Below are 22,306 nucleotides of genomic sequence, written 5' to 3'. Positions count from 1 at the left end.
CAGTTGTGAACCCGTGGCTGGTGTCCTGTCTGCAGTGTCTGGCATGTGGGCACTGAGCGCCTAGTGCCCAGAGGACTGGAGACTCTGGCCCTGAGAAGGCTTCGCCCCCAGGCTGGCAGAGCCACCACAGGGCATTTACAGCCAGGGACCCCGGGTCTTTCCGACTGGTGCTTCTGCCCCAGGGGTCATGGTGCCTGCCTGTTTTCATCTCTAGTTGATTTCCCAATGCCAGAAATGTTATGACAAACATGGACACTCACACCTCCAAAGTAAGTAATGTGGCACCTGTAGGGGATTTATGTGCAGGTGTTCTGTACCTGGAATGTCTCTAGGGAAGGAAGTACCTGAGAAATCCGGGCAGGTGGATGTTTCCTTGCCTTGTGACATACATATTCATAGCAGTGTTCCCTGGGGAGCTGGCACTAGGGCGGGCAGGTCAACCGTAACGTCCTGCTTACGACTGTCCTTCCTCTTGCGATGGCCTTCTCTAAGTGGGCCCAGTCATGCCAACCTGAACAGGGTTCTGTGAACCATCTCCACTATTCATGAAGCTTGGTGGGACTCCCCCTGCCCCCACACCTCCTCAGTTGAACCTGAGGCATATTTGTTGCATTGAAGCCTCAGGAGCCTCACGGGTGGGGGCCTTTGCTTCTGATGAGCCTCATTTGAGTCCTGTGTGTCATCCTAAATTCTGTTTTTAAGCACCATTGAAGGGCAGCCCTCAGGCTAGGAAGGCAGCCTGTGGGTTAGGGCCCTGGGGGCTGAGGGGGTTTGTTTCCAGGGGAGGTGGCCAGAGGCAGCACTGAGAGTCAAGGCCTGACATACCCACTCAGAGCCTGTTTCCACTCAGAGCCCTCGCTTTTCCTTTATTGCCTGTGTATGCTGGAGGGTTTCAGATTTCTGGGTGCACAGAGGGCATTGTGGGGTCTTGGGTAAAGAAAACTGTCAGAACCAGGTGGCACTGATGCACAGGCACAGCATGGTTGCTGTTTCGGGTCCAGCCCTGCTCTGTGAGTTGAGTGCCTCTTACAAGCTTCTGGGCTCAGGGATGTAAGGTTCAAACTGCTCCTGGATACCAGTGGCTTTGCCTGGGTGTTGTGCCAACTTGGAGTGGGATTCAGCCAGCCTGGGCATCATTGAACCTCCCCTTACTCCCCACTCCCTAGTGTGTGGACTGGAGGGGGGTGGTGTGCTCACTCCCATTAAATATTCAAGAGCCACCTCTAGCATTTTCCTTTAGGGTAGCTGTATATTTTTAAAGCCAGCACTTCACAAGTAGGTCAAACGCTAATTCAGTGAGAAGTGGGGAAGGTCAATAGAGGGAAATGATTAGTCGAGAAAGCAGTCTTAATTCTGGCTGTTTTACAAAACAAGAAACCCAACCTCACCACTCTATAAATGTAGTACACGCTTGTTATATAAGTCGAGACAAGGACAGAGAGAGAGGAGAAAGAAGAGAGATCATGAGTCTTGCTACCCGGCCGGTGTTAAGTCTTAGTCCGGTTCCTTGCTGCAAGTGTGGCCTCCCCAAGTGTGCATCATCGGGGTCTCCTTCGTTGCTGGTGCCGACCTGTGAAGTGACGTGAAGTGACGTTAGTGCAGCGTGCCAGCAGCTGCGTCTCAGTCACGCCCAGCTGCTAGCGTAGATACCACTGAGAAGGTTCTCTTTTTGCTTATGAGCCTAAGACTTCTGAATTTTTTTCTGTATTTTCTGTATCTCTGTTTTGTATTTTTTTAATTTCCTCATTAGCAACACAAGCACATGAGGTGCCAAGGCCTCTGATCCCCTCTCTCTCTAGAGGTGCTCTCGGCCCAAGCTTTCTAACATTTGGTGTGTTTGATCAAGTATCTCGGAGTGGCCTCTGTGAGGTTTTTGGGAAAACATTTTTGTACTAAAAATAGGACAAGGATTCAAGTGTTAAATTCATATGGGCTTTTAAGGTAAGCCATGAACTGTAGGTGCTGGGGAGGAGTCACTCAGTCACTGCTTTAACTAACTCAGGCCTGTCGATCCCCAGAAAGGGACATGCAGTGTGTGTCTCGAGAGTGCCTCCCCCTTCCTCCAGTTCTCCGGATCAGCTTCACATTTTGAGACCCAGCACAGTGCCAATTCCCCTGTGCCCTGTCCGGGATCTCCATCTATGTTGCCTCTGTGCCCAGTGGCTGTCCCTTCCCCTGACCCCTGGCATGGGTGCCACAGTTTCATCTGGCTTCCTCTCCCTTCCCTCCTCTGTCTCATCCCCTCATCCCAGGCTTTGTAGGCTTGGGCCACTTTTGTGTATTTTGTGCTGCTCAGCATTCTGTTGGCACTCAATAAACATCCTTTTCTTCACCTGCTGGGTCCCAGCTCTGAGTGCAATTCCCAGCTTTTGGGTTGTGTAGCCTTGAGCCTGCCATCTGACCTGAGGCCCCTGGGAGGCGGACATGAGCCCTCTCCCATCTGATCTTTCCTATTTGACCTTCTGCCAGCTGAGTGTGCGGTAACAGTGAGCTGACGAATAATTTCTGAGCTTGGTGATGTGCAAATGTCATGATTTGGCTGTTTTCATACATTTGGGGGGCTAGGGGAAAGCCCCTTGATTCAATGTCATGGAAGCTCCATCTCTTTCTTTCTAGACCTTGGCCTCTTTGTAGGACATGTGGCTGTTTCACCAGTAACTGAAGGAACATTTTTCTGGAAGTTGGTCCATGGAGTCCTTTGGCTTTGCCTGGAGAACAGTAGGGGGCCCGGAGTCAGGGGGTCATGCGACAGTGTCTCATTAATGCTTCCTTAGATGGGGATTGGGTCCCAAGGAAGAATTTGGGAGGTCTTTGCAGTTGGAACAGTGCTCTGGAGAACAGGAATCCCATGGTGGCGGGAGAGGCAGTTCAGGCCCTGATGGGAGACTGGGCTGAGTGCCTGGGCCTACATGAGTGAGGACAGAGGCACTCTGGGCTGAGTGGAACCTGTACACAGACCACCCAGGCTTCAAGGCCAAGTGCCTCCATGTCCGGAGCCCTAATTGAGATAAGAAGAGCAGGTTTTTATAGCTTTATGATCATGGACTTAGGGAAGAAACCCTTGAAACTACCAGGTTTTATTTGCCTCACAAAACTGAGAATTTGAGGCTCCGGAATGAGAAATAGGGTCCTAACGTAGAGTATTGCTTTGTGGTCAAGAAGCCTCCTGCCTTCCTGTGTCTCTGGCCTCTGTTGCCTATGGGCATGGCACATCTAAGAGGTTCAGGTGTTTTTACCTTGCCACCTACTTTACAGAGACAGCAGATGCTGTCCTGGAGCCAGGGTCAGCTAGTTGCTCCCCTTTTCTTTGTGGCCCTTACCTGCTGAAGATCTCTCTTGAGCTCTGGGAGCTGTTTTCTGGACAGGGAGGCCACTTCTACTCTCAGACTGTTTTGTAGAATCACCTTCTTGTCTCAGGGTAGAGGCCTCAGTACCCACTACCTTCCCTGGGGCTGTTGGTCCAGGTTCTAGGCTCTGCCTGAGGAGGGCAGGTGGGCCTGTAGGAGAGAACAGGATTCTCAGTGGGCTGCAGGCGCTAGTGTGGAGGGGAGCTATTCCGTCTCTCATCCACCTAGCAGTTCCACTGGTAGGCAGCCGGGGTGGGGGTCATACTCATTGACCCAAGTCAGATATACAGCTGACAAGTCTGCATCAAGTCCCTTGCCTTTGTTAGATCCCAGGCACCATTACTCCACTAGACCACTGTGGCTCCTTTGCCATAGACTCCCCCTACCCGCTTTCTGTGCCTGTTACTCTGTGTGACCTCTATGGTGTCCACTCTGATGGTGTCATGTAGGGTTTGCTCTCACCCTAGTGTCCACCCTCCCTGGCCACGGCTGCAACGGCCACCGAGAGGTTGTGGTTGGAGCTGACTCTGAAGACATGCCAGTGGGTGGCAAGCATCCCTGACCCTCAGAAAGGCCCTGGCCCTAGGTGTAGAACCAGGGCTGGCCCAGATGCAGGAGGGGCACCCTCTGGTGGTCTGTTTTATAGACACCTCAGAGCTCACTTGGTGAGGCTCCCTTGATGGTCAGCAGTCACTGGGAAGCACTGGGGCTACCTTGCAGTGGAAAACGAGGCTTTGTTCCATGTGCCTTTGACTGGAGACTGTTGTCGCTGACCTCAGTCCTGCTCACCTGCCCAGGGAAGAGCCCCAAAATGAGAAGGGTAGGCGCTGGCTGCAGAGGCACATGTCTCAGTGTTTTTCAGAAGTGGAACTGTCAGCGTCAGCCCTGCCTTTAAGAGGGTTCCGTGGAGGAGAGTCTGTTAGTCATGCTTGTGGGACGGTGTCTAAAATGAGAAAAGGATCAGCTTCAGAAATCTTTGGAGCTATTCACTTGCCTCTCAGTGAATAAAGGGAGATAACCTTGTTACAAAACAGAACTTAAACTTGGTTTAGCCCTGAAATGGTGACAGATCAGGGTTGGAGGCTGCAGATGGCAGGAGGCATGCAACATCTCTTTGGGGTTCCCTAAAGTGCCATGAACGCTGATCTGGTTGTTTGTTAGAGACACATAAAACCTGCATGCCTCAAAAAAACCTTTAAATGTGGCCTGGCTTGGGATTATCTGCGGGACCACTGCTTTCTGGTCCAGGATTCACATTGGTGCTTTTGTTCTTTGTAGGATGAAACAGGTGCCTATTTAATCGACAGGGACCCCACCTATTTTGGGCCTGTGCTGAACTACCTGAGACACGGAAAGCTGGTCATTAACAAAGACCTTGCAGAGGAAGGTGAGTTGAGGGCAGGATCTGGTGAAGGTGCCAACTGGACCTCTCTGAGCCTGAGCCACCCTCAAGGAGCAGGCCCTGTGTGCCGGGGGCCAGGTTGGGGTCCATGTGCCCCTGCCTCCTGCAGAAGTCCTAGGTGCCCGAGTCCTCTTACTTGCTCCTCAGCTTCCTTGCAAATGTGTCCTATGAAGTAGCAGACACTGGCCTCAGAGAGGTGAGGGGGCTGCTTGGCTCAGTTTCTTCCCCTTCAGGAAGCAAAGGTTCTTCAGAGCTGGGCTGGCCATCAGGACCACTGTAGCAGAAGGGCCTGGGGACTTCAGCCCAGGCCTCTGCGACCCCACTATGGGGTTCCCCCAGCTATGGGCCGATCCATGGACCCCCTCCTTGAAGTGTCCAGTTAGTGATATGTGAAGGTCGGGTCTCCTACTTTGGGAGACTGCCCATTCTTTGGCTATAACAGTCTGAGAGCCATGTATTAGGAATGTGCCTGCCATGTGAGTTTCCCAAGTGTCCTTCAGCATCTCAGTCACCCTGAGTCTGCTCTCCTTTCAGGACACCACTGTGCCATTATCTCTGAGTTCTGTTTGTTCTCAAGTGTTATGCTAAGTTCAGACTTTGGTCACAAGGAGCAGGGACACCAGGTACAGCTCTGTGGGCACCACACCCGAGGCTGATGCATCTTCATGCTCTGGTGTGGGCTTGGCTCCAGACACTAGGGAGGTCCAGAGAGGTTCAGGGCACTGTTGCTCAAGAGTGGGCTCCGGCTCCTTGCTCTGCTCACATCCCCGAACAACTGCTGGTACTGAACTGTGTCTTCCTTCAGCTCTTGCCACATCTTACTCCGTGTCTTCTGGACCTCTGGATCCCCTTTTTCATGCACATATACTTGTGTATTTGAAGCACCCTTCCTTTGAGTGTGCACAACTGTATAATTCTAGGCTAAACTTCACAGCCTGTTCCCAATGTGATTTGCTTGGAAAGGGGTACTTGATGTGACCGAACCTCACTGCCTGGTCTTACTCACCTGCCTTCCTACCTGCCTCAGAGGAAGTGCTTTCAGGAGAAACACCCCAGTGGACACCATTTCTTGGTTCTGCCCTTCATCAGAATGTGGTGCTTGGAGTGTCCAGGTGGAAGGAAGCTCTTCAGGCCCACGCACTTGTCCTAAAGCTTCTGGTGCTCATTTGCAATGCCCCTCAGTCTTCACCCACAGAAATCTGAGGATGGGATGATGGTCACCAAGAGTCATCTCGAGAAGTGACATTCTAGATGTGGCCTCCCTTTGGGTAGCCCCGAAGAGAGACATCCTGCTAGGAGGCCGCTGTCCGCCCCCACTCTCATCCTCTGTTGCCTTGCCTGGGGACCTTGTTAGGAGGCAGCCTGAGCAGATCTGGCAGGCAGAGTCCATGGCTCCGAGCTCCTAGTGCTGCCGGTGGAGGGACCATGCCATGGAGAGCAAGGGCTGGCCGGGATGACCAGTCATGGCGGCAGAAGACATACTTCGAAACTTCTGGAATACCCATGAAGAATCCCTGAAGCAGAGCCCTTCCAATTTATTCTTTAGAATTCCTAGAGATTTTAAGTCCCTAAGTGTGGTACATTACAAACAACCATCTTTGAGAGGAAAGGAGTTCCTAAACTGGCAAGAGTCCTGGAACAAGGAGGCACCCCCTCCACCCGCAAGTCTAATGATTGAATAGGGAAACTGAGATGCCGAATGACTGACTCAAGAGATCTGCACACAGCTGCCTGGCCTGGCCTGAACCTCTTATGAAGAGGGTGGGAAGTCAGCCAGCCTACGGCAGATGGCTGCGGGCTATGGAGGGAAGACGCCTGCGTTCCATCCTTTGTGCCCAGCGTGGAGCTCTGAGTCCTCACCTGCCTGACTTGGGTGCGAACCAGCTGTTCTGCACCTGAGCTCTGCTCCCAGAAGGTCACCTGGAGAGATTTGTACAGGAGTGTGTTCAGTAAATGTGCTATTTGTTCATCTGAACCCTCTGCCCCTAGTCCTGGGGAATCCCTCTGAGAGCCAACAGTGTCTGCACCGATTCTTTTGGGGTGTTAGGATGGGGGCTGAGGAGCCTTCAGTGGGCCAGGCACAGGCTGCAGGTCCACAGCAAGGCTGAGTTGAAATGTTCATTCTTTGATCTGCTGAAAATTATAGTTATTTTTCTCTATTTCAGGAGTGTTAGAGGAAGCAGAATTTTACAATATCACCTCACTAATAAAACTTGTAAAGGATAAAATTAGAGAACGAGACAGCAAAACATCACAGGTAAGACCAGTGACCAATGTGCTGGAAGCTTCCGAGGCCTAGTGTGTATGCACGACTCCCACCCTTCCCTCCTCACTGACCAAGGACCTTGTAAGGCCTTAAGATTGGGCTGTCCTGTTTTGATGACTGTCTTCCTCTGTTATCATCCTAGTGCCCGATGGCCTACTCTCTAGCCGAGGCGGTGCTGCCAGCTGGCACTGTGGCAGGCATGCAGGGCACATTCCAGCCTTGGCCAGCCTACCTTCAGGGAGCTCCACCCCAGTGGGATGGGGCAGACAGCTACTGGGGAGGAAAAGAAAGTCCGTGAGAGCAAGAGAGTGGCAGGGAACGGGGTCCTCCAAGGGGGAGTGAGTGTGTGTGTTTGGGGAGGGCATTGCAGGCAGGGCGCACAAGTGCAAAGGGCTTACGGGCCATGTGCTTGCCCATTCAGAGGGCCAGTGTGGAGCGGAGAGCAAGGGGAAGAGCTGGTCATGAGCTGGGGGCAGGTGGTGGAGGCAGGGGTCCTGCAGGCCTCTGTTGGTGAGTTGAGGAGTCGGCCTTACTGAAAAAGAAGGGCTCACTCGGTTCTCTTTGTGCTTGGAGCCTGCACAACCACTCTGCTTCCCATTAGGCCAATGTTTAAAGTGCTGCGTCCAGCCCCTCAATGAAGGGATGTGCCAAAGGGTCTAAGGTATTATTAGTCTTTGTCTCTGCGCTAGCTCTACCCCTGAGCAGAGTGATAAGTCCTTGCCCAGTGAGTTCTGCTCCTCTAGGAGGATGCTATGAAATGGACGGTTCCTTAGAGCTGTTGTTATCTGGAGAATCTCAGTTTACTTAAAACCTTTCCCCCCACCACACACACCACCACCATGGGCTTTCCCACTGGGTGCCTCTAGTCCCTGACCAGCCAGAGCTCTTAACCTTTGTTTTCTGAGCTTCCATCTGGCGGCTAGCTTAGCCAGAGTGGCTGGTCAGGGGCCAGGCCAGGGAGCAGGGCATGCCTAAGTGACACCTGGGAGACCAGGACCAGCCACACACCCAGCACCCAGTCTTCCTGTGGGAGATAGTGGGCACCAGGGCAGTTGGGAGGAGACATTTCCACTGGCTTCCTGGTCATCTCCAGCCAGTTTGCCTCCCCACCACCCCCAAGATGCCCCACTTACGAGCCATGTGACCTGGGCCAACACTGAACCTGCTGACCCTGTGTGCCTCAGTCTCCTCTTGCATAGTGGATGTAGAGGAGCCCCTTGTCACAGGACCTATGTGAGGATTAGAGGGCTCAGGCTGGGTAGCACACCAATGTTGTCTCACAGATGAAAGAATTGTACTTCAGGCTGTGACCCTGTCATTCAAGTGTCACTGGAGTGAGTCACTACCTTAACATCAAAATACAGCCTGGAGCTTCTTCAGCCCCTTCCCCCTAGTTACAGGTGTGTTATATTTAGTGGCCACCTCCTCCTGCTGGAGTAACAGCTCTTTGAGGGCAGATCTCCCCAGGGACTCCCATCACCAGACACCATGCCTGGAATGGAACTCAGGGAAGGTCAGGTGGGTGGCTAGGTCAGAAGGTAGATCAATTTTTTGGAAGCCAGTTCAGCCCAAGGGAAGGCTTGTGTCTGAGCTGTGCATATCTGAAAGCTTTGCTAGGAGCAGGGGTGGGGTTAGTCTTGCATTGCTCTCAGGCCTCCCTGTCAATCCCTCCCCAGCTGATGGATTCAGGGACTTAGTGTGGTTCCTCTGAGGAAGAGAGATGGACGTCCTTGTCCATTCACATCTAGACATAAGTGCTCTTGGCATTTTAGGAACATGACTCAGTTTATTTTGGAATTTAGAAATTAAAATATTTTTGGAGGTGGATGAGGAAACAGAAAATGGCAACTGTTCCAGCCTGTTTGTTTTGTTTTGGTAGATGCATTTGGGGCTTCTTTGGGCATTATGACCTGAGCCCTAGAGGTGGAAGGAAACGTTAGCCTCATCAGATCCCCTGTTGAGCTATCCCTGGAATCTGTACCTGGGGCAGGCTTGCTGGGACAGGGAGGGAGCAGCAGGTTGTGTGGGGCCTGTCTCATCTGTGGCCCTTGTTCTTGCAGGTGCCGGTGAAGCACGTGTACCGTGTGCTTCAGTGTCAGGAGGAGGAGCTCACGCAGATGGTGTCCACCATGTCCGATGGCTGGAAGTTTGAGCAGGTGAAGGGCCCCCTGGACTGAGTTGATGTGAGCCTGTGGAGCAGTGAAACTTTTAATAACAGAGGGCCCCACCTGAGTCCTCAGGGCTCCTGGCCCCAGGGACCAGTAATGAAGCATTGGACACCTGTGGTTCCTAGAAATGGGTCACTGGCACATCTCACAAACAGCAGCCTGCACCTTGATGTTTTTGTGGGGAGGGTGGATTTGTTCATAGAGAACCCCCCTGGGGCCTCCACCCACTGCTTCCTTCCCATTCTTCTCTCTGCAATTCTTCTTCTTACTCTACCCCATTCTTTCGGGGGATCTGTTTTCTGAGCTTCCATCTGGCGGCTAGTGTGTATGTGGTTGACATCCTGAGTGGATCCTGGCCTGGCCCCACCTCCCTGTCCCACCCTTTGTCTGCCCAGCCCCTCCTGTGCTCGATGAGCAGATGGTGCCTTGGGCTCCTTTGTGCTGCATCCAGGTGCCATGAATGCTGTTCGTGATGGGGCTGCTCTGTAGCCCTCTAGCCCCTTTTCTGCCCTTGATTAGAAAGATGCTGCTGATGCTGGTCCGCCTGTACCCTATCACTTTATTAGCTCTGCTGTTGCCTTAGGCTGAAACTGATGTGACAGTGTGTAAGTGCTGGGTTTTCCCTCTGTGCAGCTCTGCATACTGTTCTCGTCCTGTGCGCCTGTGCTCAGTACTTGTGGTCTCAGAACACGTCAAGGGTGTTCTCTGAATGGCCAGCACCTTTCCCACCAGCTTGGAGTCGCTATTCTACTTTCTTAGGCAGAGACTCTGAGGTTCAGCCTTGTGACTCTGTCTAGCACCCAGCCCAAGGCCTGATTGTGAAAGGTGGACACTGGATCTGTGACCTCAGCCCCAGGTAGTGACCGCCCTGCTCACTGGGTCCCCTCTGGTCTCTGGGAGTTTCCTTTGTTGCTAGCTTCCATCTGTGGCATGTTCTGTCCATGGCAAGTGGTCCTGCCGAGAGAGATTGTGAGAAATAACAGGGTCACCCCAGTGCCCCTTCTAATTAAGTTTGCCCCTTTTCTTTAGGTCTTTTGAAATAATGGATTGCAATGTAGAATGCTTGGAGTCCCCTTAAAATGTCACTAAAGACAGGTGCAGTCAGCTTTTGTGTCCCTCTCTCTACCCTTTGACCAGCCACCAGGGCTACTCTGTGTCCTGTTCTGATGATGTAGCTTGCCTCGCCCTCGCACCAGGGAGTCCAAGTGGGGTCCTGTGGTCTGCATGTGTGTTTCTCGTGCTCTGACCCCATCAGAATCCTGCCAGAGACTCACTTAGGACCAGCAGCCTCTCACTGCCCCTCCTGTTGTCCCTCAGTGCACAGCTTGGACAAGGGCTGCGGAAGTGGGAGAGGCTGTCACCTGTGATCTATGAACCAGGTCACCTTTGAGTGGAGCTAAGCACCTCTGTGGCTCCTGCTGAGAGAGAGAGGGCACCTCCTGCCTCCTGCACAGGCATCTTCCTCCCTGTGACCAGCTTAGGGACTTTGTCCTTAGTTCCTCTGAGTGGATCCCAAATCTATCAAAAAGAGCATGGTCCTCTCTTAAGCACTTTGCCTCGTTTGTCCTTCAGGGACATCCTTCTGCCATTTGATGCCCGTGAAAGCCCAGAACCACATTCATGTTTGTTTAATGAGAAATCTACTCGCAGAAGCAAGAACTGGACCTGCTTGCTGCAGGGCACATGGAGCGAGAGCCTGGGCCCAGCAAGGTGGCAGAACCTAACCCAGGGTCACCCAGTGGTCAGTGGTGAGGCCAGAACAAAGTTCTGAGCGAGGTTTTGAAGAGGCTTGGGTGCCTCGTGAGAACATGGCCTCTGGGTGGACCTAATTATAAGTGGCTGCACACCTACTGCCTGATCCGCATCCAGGGCCACCTACCCCTGCAGTCCATAGATGCAGGGCCTGTCTCCTGAGGGGTGATTGTGAACCTCGAATAGACTTTGCAGAGACACAGGGAGAGCATGTCTGCCTCTTCTCTGTGGGCCCCCTGTGATATCTTCTCCTCTGGCCATGCTGGCCTCACTCACCACTCCACATATGTTCCTTGTTTGGCTGCACCTGCCTCCCCACTGTGTCCTTTTCATGTCCCTGCATGCAGAGCTCCCACCCCTGGCCTCTCCTATGTGTGCAGATTCATCTGTAGAGAGGCTGGAGAGTGAGAAGTCTTCCAGGTATTTGCTTGTTCATTAATTATGTCGTTCATGGCCTTAATACAATTTCAGTGGTTTTCTTTTGATTCATTTTACACTTAAAGATACAAAAGTCTTTGGCTCTGAGGTAGGCTAGAGCAAGAAAGTCAGCCCTCAGCCCCAACATGGCCATGGTGGTGACCTGAAGGCCCATGGGGATGTAGATTCACACAGACTGAGACTGAAACATGCAGAAGCCACAGCTTCTTAGCATCTGTATTTGAAATTCAGGCAGGTCTACCATCAGCAGCCTCTGCCTGCTTTCCCTTCCACCACCTTCTTGGTTAGTAGCCATAGGGCAGGAGGGTCCATCTTGGCTTTTCCTGGGAAGGCCTGGTGACCACAGTGAGAACAGACAGAATGTCTGGGAGCTTTTCCTTGTGTGATGACACATGCGTGTGCTCTGGGCCTGTGCAAAGAGAGCACCTGGTGTGCCAAACTGCGATTCTGCTGTGTGCTCCAAGAGGTCCAGCTCTGAGCACACCACCCCGGCCCTGCCTCCCTCTGCACCCTGCCTAGATCTGTGCTCCCCTCTCCCTGTGGCCAGTCAGGATCTCCTGTGGGCCCAGAAACCCTAAAAAGAGCCAACTATCTTACAAAGAAGGCCTGTCCCACATGAGGTGTGCACATGTGGTAGTGTTTAGGTGTGGGTGCATATGTGCCAAGTATGGAAGTTTCAGTACTTTATTTTCCATGAGTTTATTAAAAACCTCTTGGCTGAAATCTGTCCCTCGTCTCCCTGAATGTCAGCTGTCTTTGCAGTGGGTTTTCACAGGCTGGAGCTTCCCTCCTGGTGTGTGGGCTGGTCCTATGCTTACATCACACCTGCCTTCTCTCCTCCCAGCTGGTCAGCATCGGCTCTTCGTACAACTATGGGAGTGAAGACCAGGCCGAGTTCCTTTGTGTGGTCTCCAAGGAGTTGCACAACTCCCCATATGGCATGACCAGCGAGCCCAGCGAGAAAGCCAAGGTAGGTGACTGTGGGCTGGCAGGTAAGCGACAGCCACAGATGCTCTGGCCTCCTGCCAGCAGAGCAGGCTTGTGAGGGCAGAAGATGTCCTTTGCAGGGTTCTTTTTCCTCCTCAGAGCTTTATCTTCTCTTGTTCTCATCGCACTACCAGCTGTGCAGGCTTCCTGGCAGTTTGCTCACCTGTGTTTCTTGTTTGTCATCACATAATTCTCGCCTCATGTGTCAGAAGGAGAGTCCTATAACCAAGGATACATCATTTACTCAGGATGTGGGTGATGCAGTGAGAGTTCTTTGGACACTGGCTCTCCTACAGGGCGATCCCCTGTGGCTTCAGCAGCCCATGCCCTCCAGCAACCCCTTTTCTCATGGACAGAGTTGCTCCTGGAAGTGTTGTGGTTGTGCTTTTAAGTGATGCCACCACTGTGGGCTGTTTTCCTGGGCTTTGGGGCATGGAGGCTGCTGGACAGGTCCCCTGGGTGGTACCTGTCTCAGCCACACTCATCCTGTATTGGGAGTCGAGTTTGGTCTGTAAAAGGAGTGGATCCTGCAGGTGCTATCATTTTAGACTCATGGAGCATTTCCTCGGCCAGTCCCTTTGTAAACTGGCAGTGTTCCTTGGTGGGCACTGGCTCTTCTGTCTCCTGGGGAGGACAGTACAACCAGGGCGAAAGCAGAACTGCTGTGTCATTTGCTTTTGGGTTAGCCCTGTGGCAGGGAGCAGTGGCTGGCTCTCTCCAGAGGTGAAAGATTCTGGTGGCATCTCCCCTGGGTTTGTTCCTGAGGTCGGGGATTCCAGGACAGACAGAACTCAGCATTGGCCTAGGTTGGCTCCATCTGGCAGGACTTTCAGAACTTTGAGCCAAATAGTAGCCAGACAGCCTTACAGCCAACTCTGAGGGGGACATGGGGGGTCTGCACGGCCTTAGCAGAGCTGGGGAGGTTGGGGCAGGGCTCTCTGGCAGCCCTGGTGAAGGCTTGGGGTGCTGCCTGCCGAAGGGTATTTTGGGTGTGTGTAGGAAAAGGCCAGAACCAGAAGGATTTTAACTGACGACATTAAACTAGGGCTCCTGGGGCTTCCACAGACTCGGCTGGGGTGGCCTCTAAGCTGGCTACCAACTGCCCAGAACTGCCCCTGGGCTTGAGAACTGATGATAGAGTCACCATGCCCACCGGCCTTCCCAGAGTGGCTGACCTCCACCTGCTCAAGGCAGCTTTTTCACCACAGAGTGAAGTCTTGTGTCTTTACACCTGTGATTATCCATGTCCCAGGGCCTCCAGAGTCCTCACATGGGGATCAGGGCTGTTCTGCCACTGTTCAGGACAGGACAGCATGGAGGTCAGTGCAGGTCCCTAGGTGCTTGGCAGCAGATGGGCACTCTGGGGATGAACGAGTCCCATGGCAGCCTGGGAATGTGCTGGTTGTAGCATCTGAAGTGGAAGATGACCATACCTCCCTGCAAGCCCCCAGCCTCTTGACGAGGTACATCTCTCTCCAAGCAATTACAGGGCTTTTGTGTAAGCTGTTTATTTTTAGAAGCTTTTATTTTTGAACTTAAAAAGTTTTCATAGCTGAGCTTACCAGGGCAGCTGACCGAGCTCATTTCTCTCAGGTGGCTTTTTAGCTACAGAAAAGCTGTGTTTGTGCTATGAGGGAGCTCTAGGCGTGACCCCATATCTCTTTGCTGTTGAAAATGCAGCCCTATTTCTCTCTCTAAAAATACTTGTCTCTGAAGCGTGGTGGCCACAGCAACTTCTAAATGGGGGCAGAGCATGGTTGGGGCCATTGGAAAGCCGTAGAAAACCATTGGGGCAGGATTGGGCATGGTGATTTGGGGATACCTGTGTGCAGCCTGATTGGAGCAGTACTTCACGTCCTGAGGGCAACAAGTGTCACTGCCATGGAACTGCTCACCAGGTGCCCTGCCACATGCAATAGCCTCCTGGCACTGACAGGCCAGCCTCCCATCTCAAGGTGGAAGTGGCAGGAGAGAATGGGTGGGGCTGGAATAACTCAGCAAGGGGACCGGTCCACACAAGAGCTGCTATGTCCACCATCAACTGCAAGTTCAGGGGCTTTCCAAACTGCTTTCTGATTTTATGGTTTGCTGGAAGGACTTGCAGAACTCACCACTGTTGGGCTCATGGTTACGGTTTATTATAGGAAATACGGAAATGGAGGGTTCATATATGTCAGGGGAGAGCACATAGAGTGGAGGACAGGGAACCAGCCAGACTCGGGGCTCCTTTGTTTGTGCTCCTCATGGAGTCAGAATGAGTGGCAGCATGGAACATTGCCTACCAGGATGCTCCCCCAGCGTCCATGTCCAGAGATTTTACTAGGCTCGGTCTCTTAGACATGACTGACTGATTGATCGATGATTGATCTCTCACATGCCTGATTGCAGTGTCCAGCCCCTCTGGCCAACTGACCCCGCCCCCTCCCGTTGTTAGACTGTCCACTGCGGCCTGGAGGTTATGACCTCCCAGGAGCTAGGGGCAAAGGTCAGACCTGTGTTTGGGCAAGGTTCAGTTCTTTTCTGCACAGAAGGAAGGAAAACTCTGGCACTTTGGGAGTGCTAGGACCCAGAGATGGGGCAAGGGAGATGCCTGAGACCTGTGTTCCTCCATAGTGTGATCTGGGCGTGTGGGTTTGGGGCCTAGGCCCCAAGATGAGGTTGGTCTGTGCTTTGCTGCACAGCACAGCAGGAGTTCCTGGCCCCATGCGCCCATGGTTGCTGAGGCCTTTCTGGGTAGGCTTCCCTCCGCTGCCTCCCAGCCTCGCTCTGCACTGATGGTGTCCTCTCTTCTTCTCCTCCCTTGCTGCATGCTGTATGCCGAGCCAGAGTGACGACGAGGAGACGGGTCACGATGGGAATGACTCAGATTAAGTGTAAATGTCCTGGTGAGCTCTGCCGCCCTTGCAATGGACCCCGTACCTTGACCCAGCTCCTTCTCCGCCATGTGTGTCCTGTGCCTGTAGTTGACAGAGAACTGTGTAGATCTGCAGTGGAGCCAGCCTGTCTGGGAATGGGCTGTCTGTCTGTCCTCTTTAGATCCTTATGTGGGTGGGATTGGGACCATGCCTGGAGTACCTGAAAACCCTGTATGTCAGACCTCCTTGCCATGGATGTTAGTGGGCAAGGACATGGGCCTGCACTTACTTGGAGCCAGGCTACCCCCAGCCCTACAGGCTTCCCATCCTGTCACTGGGCCATGGGCTCAGGGCTGCAGAGGCTGGACCTCGATCCTGAGGCCAAAGCCTGCAGTGCCCCTGCTCGCGGCGCCCTGGACGAGAGATGCTGGTGGAGAGTCTATGTGGGCCCTCCTTCTTTTTGCCCTGTGATGGGAGGGAGACTCTGTCAATGCCCACTGCTACTTCTCACAGCTGCCACTTATCGGCCTCTTCTCATAGGCCAGTTGGGTTGCAGAACCCAACTGTGTTCTCCATTAGCAGGAACCACTTGGCTTTCTCTCTCATCTTGCACTGGGCAAGTCGCGGCCCAGAGAGGCAAGTTGCAGGCAGATGAGCCAGGCATCATCCCAGGGTCCTCCACTCCCACCAGGGCCCTCAAATGTAGACAAGACCTACAGTTGAGATCCTCAGCCTCCACCCTGGGAGGAGCTCAGAAGGCATGAGGCCAGCTGAGCACTGAAGGGCCAACCATTCGGCAACAAGCAGTCTAGATGGGGAACTTTTACACTTTAAGTAGTTGTTTTTTTTTTTGTTGTTCTGTTTGTTTTGTTTTGTTGATTATATAAATACATAACACCCTCAGTTTTGCCTTTTGATCCACAAACCCTAAAATAATATTTACTATCTGGCCCTTTAAGGACATGTTTTCTGAGTGCAGGTCTGGACCAGCTGTCAGGGCCCAGGGGACATATAGCACAAGCTCCATCTGTCCTTTTAAACTTTGTAGTAGCCATATTAAGAAGAAATTTATGCTAATACTGTTAATTCAGTGTAGGCAAAATGTCATTTCAATCTAGCCCAGCTTTCTCTGCAAACGGTAAAAATCATTGACATACTTTACTATTCTCACTTTAAAGTCTGTGAAATCAGGTGTGTAGTTTACATTTGTGGGAGCCACATCTTAGTGGCTCAGCAGCATGTGGGCAGCAGGCAGCAGGCCCTGGACTTTGGCCTGGCCCAATGGTGACTCGTGATAGGAACCCAACTTGGTGCTAGGGGAGCCCACATGAACTTAGAGGAGCCGCACCTACTAGTGGTCTGTTGGGTGCTGGCACTGGGCCAACATCCAGTAGGGACAAAGGGGCTTCTTTCAGTCCCTGTCCCAAGTTATTGATTTTGCATCTGCCAGCTAGAGCTGCTGTGGTGGCCCTCACACGGGTCTGAGCTGTGGGTGGCGCGGGCATGGGCTAATCACAGAGTAGCTCTGGAGCTACAGTGGCCACCAGACCCGCCTGAGCCTGCCCGTGGGGTGCTGCTCATGGTGTGTGACCTGCCCTGGTCCCTGCGGGAGGTAGCCCAGATGAGAACTCTGTCCAGGGCAGACGGGGCTGTGACTTTCACAGGTCCTGGGAGGGGGTCTTCTGTCCAGAGAGGGCAGGTTGCCCTCATTAGGAGATAGTTCTCGCGGCATCTGCCCTGGGAGGCGGGGCACCCTTCCTGCGCTATTACCGTGCTCCTAGGCAGATTTCGGTTGTGTGGGCCTCATTTCCACTATTTAGTCCTTTGAACTCAGATACTCCCTCTGCTCTGCTGGACTCTCACAAAGTGAGGAGCTCTGAGCTTTATGGGCCCCCACAGGCCCCAGCTTTCCCTGCAGACAGCAAGGATAAGGGGCCAGCAGACCCTCCTGGGGCTGAGACTAGCACCTTGGCAGAAGGGCCCTGCAGGGGCTGAACAAGGATGCACTGTCACCCCAAGTCACCTCTTTAGACCATGTCCCTCTGACAGGGCCTCCTGGGTTTTCCCAAATTCTACTAAACCTAGGGGCTTGCCCTGGTCTGGTCTGAGTTGGGGCATGCAGTCTGGGGTACTGCTTTCCTAGCACCGCAGAAGGTGCACCTTGCAGGGGCTGCAGCGTAGGCCATCTGAGCATCCCCAGAGCTCTCAGAGACTCAGGGTCCAGGCTTGGGGACCAGCAGAGAGAGGTATGAAGGGACAGCTAGAGCGACTCCCGAGAACTTGCACCTTCTCTTGAGTCACTCATACGCGTCCTGGGTGACCATGAGAGACTGGCCACTCTGCTGTGGGCAGCCACCCTCGCTGGTGAGCAGGAGTTTGTGGGGCATGCAGGGCACTCGCCGCAAGCCTGAGAACTTCACCTGCCGGACCTCTCTGGGAAGCAGTGAACCTTACTCTGGCCAGAGAGTCCGTGTGGGCCTGGGCCTGGCATGAGTAGGGCTGGCTTGCTTCTGGGGCACATCCCCCTGTTGCACTGGGCCGGGGGCTCAGAAGCACACAGTGTCCTAGGAGCCCTATCTCTCTCAGCTCTGAAATTCAAGCAGAAAATGCCCCTAGACAGCTCACTCTTAGATCGCTGATGAGATCAGGATGGTCATCTTATAGCACTGGGTGGCTCTGGTTATGACTTGTGGCCTTTCTGTCCTGGTTACCTGGTGCTTAGCAGCCATACTTGATATAGTGAAACAGCAATATTTGCCAGTTCCAAAGCCCCCACCAGGAACATAGAGTGGTCCCTCCCCCTCTACCTGGCCTCTGTAGGGTTTGACTGGTAGATTTTACCAGTGTGCAGGCCTGTCCCCAGGTGGCTCCAGCCCTTGAAGAGCTCCCAGCCCAATTTGGAGGTGGGTGGGATCCACAGATGATTCCAGTGGTAAGAGAGGGGCTGGGGCCGGGGAGCTACTCTGGCCCTGAGATGCCAAGGAGGAGTATGAGGGAGAGGGGCGGTGGACTCTGCAGGGCTGGCAGTGGGGTCAGGTGCATGTTCCATAGAGTCCTGTCTGGCTGCAGCAAGGAGGGGGCAGGCAACTTTGAGGTGGTCAGTCCAGTCACAGGGAGGCCATGCACCGTGCAAGATTTGAGCCCAGCCAGGCATTGTGCAGAACAAGCTGATGGGTGTGGGCATTGGGTGACAGGCCTGGGGGCCCAGGCTTCAGGGTTGCATGTCTGGATGCAGGGTGGAGGAGATGTGGTTTGCAACGGGGGATGGAAGAAGGAAGAGGGAAAGATTGGAGTGGGAGCCTCTGGGATCCCAGAGGCCCTGGTTGTACGTTTGTGTCTGTGGCCTAGGATTCAGCTAGCTGGAGAGAAAGAGATATCCGATGGTCACCCACACTCCATCTGGCCCTGGTCCTCCGGTCAGGGAGTCACTCCTGGGTGTGATTGGCGGTTTCTCATAGCCTTGGGCAGCTTTTGACAGAGGTGGCCTCCTCCCCAAGGCTGGGCCTCCTTCAGGAGTTGGTGCCTGGCAGGTGGGCAGTTAAGCCCCTAGGTAGGCTCTAGCACCCTCAGGAGGGGAGCAGGAGGTGGCCATTGGGGGAGATACTGCCAGGGGTCCCTGAGGTCTGGTAAGGAGCTGTACCTCCTTAGGCCATGCGTGCATGTCTCAGCCTCCTGGAGGAAGCCCAGGGAGGGGCTGGGTGGAGGCGAGGGTGTCTTTCTGACTTTAAGCTGGGCTTGAGAGTGGGGAAAGTTGGAGGGGCTGTCCCCTTGCATGGGACCTGGAGGTGCTCAAGACAGCCCACCACAGCAAGGGTCAGCTGGGCCGGTCCGCAGCCTATTCTCAGACCCTGGCCAGTGGTGCTGGCTCCTCAGGCCCCTGAGCCGAGATATCTGTAGGCCCACGGAGGTGTCTGGGCTCTGCTCCTTGGAGCAGTGTACTTGGCTCCAGGGCTGCATAGTTCCCACCTTGCTGTCCAAGGCTCATGTCCTCATTCTCTGCATTTGGCATTTTCAGATTTTACAAGAACGGGGTTCAAGGATGTGAGGAGCACAGTTTTGACAGCCGAAGAAACATTTTACTTTTCCCAAGATGCAACGAACTGCCATGTCGAGGAAGCTTGGCCATGAGAAGAAACCTGCTTTTGACAATTTCTCTAGAGATCTGGGTGTGAATCCTTTTTTGCCTCTGAGGTGGGTGGTGAGAGACAGAACCAGCTGTCTAAGACCGGGTGTCCCCACTAGGAGTTGGTGTGCTGGCTGGGTGGGCGTTCCTCTGGGAGCCTCCACTAGGTTTTCCAAGTGCCACACAGGCCTGAGTGCTCCTGACTGACACCTTTAATCAGCGAAGATCATTTAAAGGACAGCGTTCTTGGTGCTACATAAACAGCCTGGAAAAGAGCCCGGGCCTCACTGGTAGCAAGTGGCTGCCGTGCTGCTCTGGGCTCTAGATATCCGATGGTCACCCACACTCCATCTGGCCCTGGTCCTCCGGTCAGGGAGTCACTCCTGGGTGTGATTGGCGGTTTCTCATAGCCTTGGGCAGCTTTTGACAGAGGTGGCCTCCTCCCCAAGGCTGGGCCTCCTTCAGAGCCGTGCTCTCCCATCCTGACCCAGCCTGGAACAGTTAAGGCTTCTCCATTTGTATTTTCCAGGCGAGAGACCTTTGCACCCCTTCTTTGCCTGTGTGGATAGACTTCTAATGTTTTTACTTTTTAGAAATGCCTAAAAGTGTTGCTGCATTTTGGATTGATCTATTAAGTCATTTAAAGGGAGGTAGAAATTTTGTCACGTCCATATCGAACCCACGGGCTTATAGGGGAGCTGGCGCCCGTCAGTCAGTGCCTTTGTCTCATCTGGGATGGAGGTCAGGGTGGGAGGCCTGTCCACCTGGCTTCTGGAGCTGAAACTCCGGGTCATGTTGAAAATTGGATGTTTACAGCGCATCACAAATATTTCTCTTTCTTGCCAGCTTTTTCATTTTTTTTGTATAACTATGCAGTTCTCTCTGAAACTTCTGGGATGTTTGAGACTTCACTCACAACCTACATGGGCTTTGCCCACCTGACATGACATTGGAGCTACTAGAATTTCTTTAAAACCCGCTATCTGCATGCTTTGAGAACAGACTTTTCTGAACTGGTTGTGGGGACTGTCAGAGTCTTGAGGACCTGGCTCAAATCAGCAGCTTTCTGCTTCCTGACCTCGGGCCTCCGGGGGAGCTGTGCACACTGACACCGGGACTGCTGACACATTGGGCGGAGGCTCTGACACGTCTAGTTTCAGATGCCGCCAGAGCCCTTTTCTTTTTTGCCAATAACCTGATTAACCGAGTTCTCCAGCACCTAGGACTTACCTCCTCCTTTTTGTAAGGTCTGTTGTATGTTGTTAAATGTTTGGCTTTAACCGTTTATAGCAACCTTTCTATAGGGCACATTTAGCCCCTGGTGACTTGTTCTCCCTGCCGAGCCCTGGGAAGAGGGCGGCCCTTGCTGGCCTTGAGGTGTACTTGTGGGGCACTGCTGGCTGCTTAGCGTCGTTAAATTTGTGACCTTGACATCATAGATAGGCTTGTGGTGTTTTTTTAATTTAAAGATATTAAGACTTAATTCACTAAAATTTATTCTAAAGGGATATTTATACTTTTATACTTTTTTAGGTATCTGTATTTTATCAGCTTACAGTTTAATGCCTAAGTTTCCCCTGAAAATAGCAAATAAAATTGTGTATTTATGAATGAGCAGAGCAACTGTTAGTGTCTTAAAGTGCATGAAAAAGCTCTTGGTGACCCCGGGCACAGTCAGTGGCCAGGGTGGAGCTGGCTGTCCACTTGTCTGTTGCTGTCCAGCCTGGGGACTGGTGAGGGCTGGGGCTGGGGGATTAGTCAACACATGCCCATCTCCCACCTTGGCCAGGCCTGGCCTGGCCACCTCACCTACCTCTTACTGTCTCATCCCTGGGACAAGAAGATCATTTTTGAGTGACTTTTTTAAAAGTACTTATGCCTCATCAAGTTAAGCATGTCCACCTGTCTTGTCTCTCACTCTGGCCAGAAGTGCTAGCTTCACATTCCTCCAGATCCTAACTTCCCCACTCCCCATAGCCTCTCTGGCTTTCCCTGGTGGATGGATGCTTTGTGAAAGCTCCTGGGATGCCCTCCACACTTTGGGGAAATTCATGTTCCTGTGTCCCCTGGAGAGCTCTGGCTTCCTGAGGCTGGCTAGAATGTCCTTGACCCCAAAATGCTGGAGTCTCAGGCTTCTCAAACTTCCAGCCTTGTCAGAGTGTCCATCCTGTTTCCAAGTGTGCAGCCAGCTTGACCAGGGGTCCCAGGGTCCTGGGGAGACTGCTGTCCTGCCTGCCCAGGCTGAGGATGGCAACTCCCTGCTTGGAAGCTAGCTGGGCTCTTGGGTGCTCAGGGTACAGCTCGGGGCACATGGAAAAGGACTCCAAGTTCTCCAAGGAGTTTGCTTTCAGAACAGACTAAATTTGGCATCTCCCAGCTTCCTGACGCCAACAACAAACCTGGAACTTCCTCTAGTTCCCTCTGCCAGGCAAGTACTTGGGAGAGGCCCCAGAGCATCTCAGGTGTCCCCATTAAAGCCTTGAGCTTGTCTCCTGTCCAAGCAAAGGACTGGAAAGGAGACAGCTATCCAGTCTGGGTCCTGAAGCTAAGGAGGGAGCCCTGTCCCTTGGACATCGTGGCATAGCCTGCCCACTGTGGAGGGTTCTGGGGAGGGGCAGGGGACACAGTTCTTGGGGCAGCCTCAGGGCCACCAGCCCTGTAGCCCCAGGAAGCCAGGGAGCAGGACAGGAGAGGGAGGCGGGTCCTTGGCGTGTGCAAACTCCCTGTGTAAGTCCCTATACCTATGACCAGAACCTATGACCAGAACCTTCCAGGGACTTGCACAAGGGCAGGCACTGCCCCACCTCACCTTGACTCTCTCCCTTGCATTTACTTGTGTTCACCCAACAGGTGCTTCTGGTATCTTCCATCCTTTCCAGAGCTAGTGGCAGTGGCTGGCTGACACCTTACTGCTGAGGCAATAAAGGGCTGAACCCATAGTGCAGCTGTGCGTCTGTTCTACAGAGCC

General features: G+C 53.1%; 1 protein-coding gene across 1 annotated transcript in view; it reads left to right on the top strand.

The window, feature by feature from the left end:
* KCTD5 (potassium channel tetramerization domain containing 5) overlaps positions 1–20,957 on the top strand; it is a 26,574-nt gene extending 5,617 nt beyond the window's left edge. The window contains exons 2-6 of the mRNA XM_006913923.3: positions 4,626–4,734; positions 6,915–7,006; positions 9,076–9,171; positions 12,218–12,343; positions 19,231–20,957. Of these exons, the coding sequence (XP_006913985.1) occupies positions 4,626–4,734; positions 6,915–7,006; positions 9,076–9,171; positions 12,218–12,343; positions 19,231–19,260 (453 nt within the window). The 3' untranslated portion in view covers positions 19,261–20,957. The remainder of the gene's footprint in view (positions 1–4,625; positions 4,735–6,914; positions 7,007–9,075; positions 9,172–12,217; positions 12,344–19,230) is intronic.
* Positions 20,958–22,306: the final 1,349 nt, after the last annotated feature.

The sequence above is a fragment of the Pteropus alecto genome, unplaced genomic scaffold (genome assembly GCF_000325575.1).
Source record: "Pteropus alecto unplaced genomic scaffold, ASM32557v1 scaffold44, whole genome shotgun sequence".
NCBI lineage: Eukaryota > Metazoa > Chordata > Mammalia > Chiroptera > Pteropodidae > Pteropus > Pteropus alecto.
This window is presented reverse-complemented; position numbering and strand designations above follow the sequence as displayed.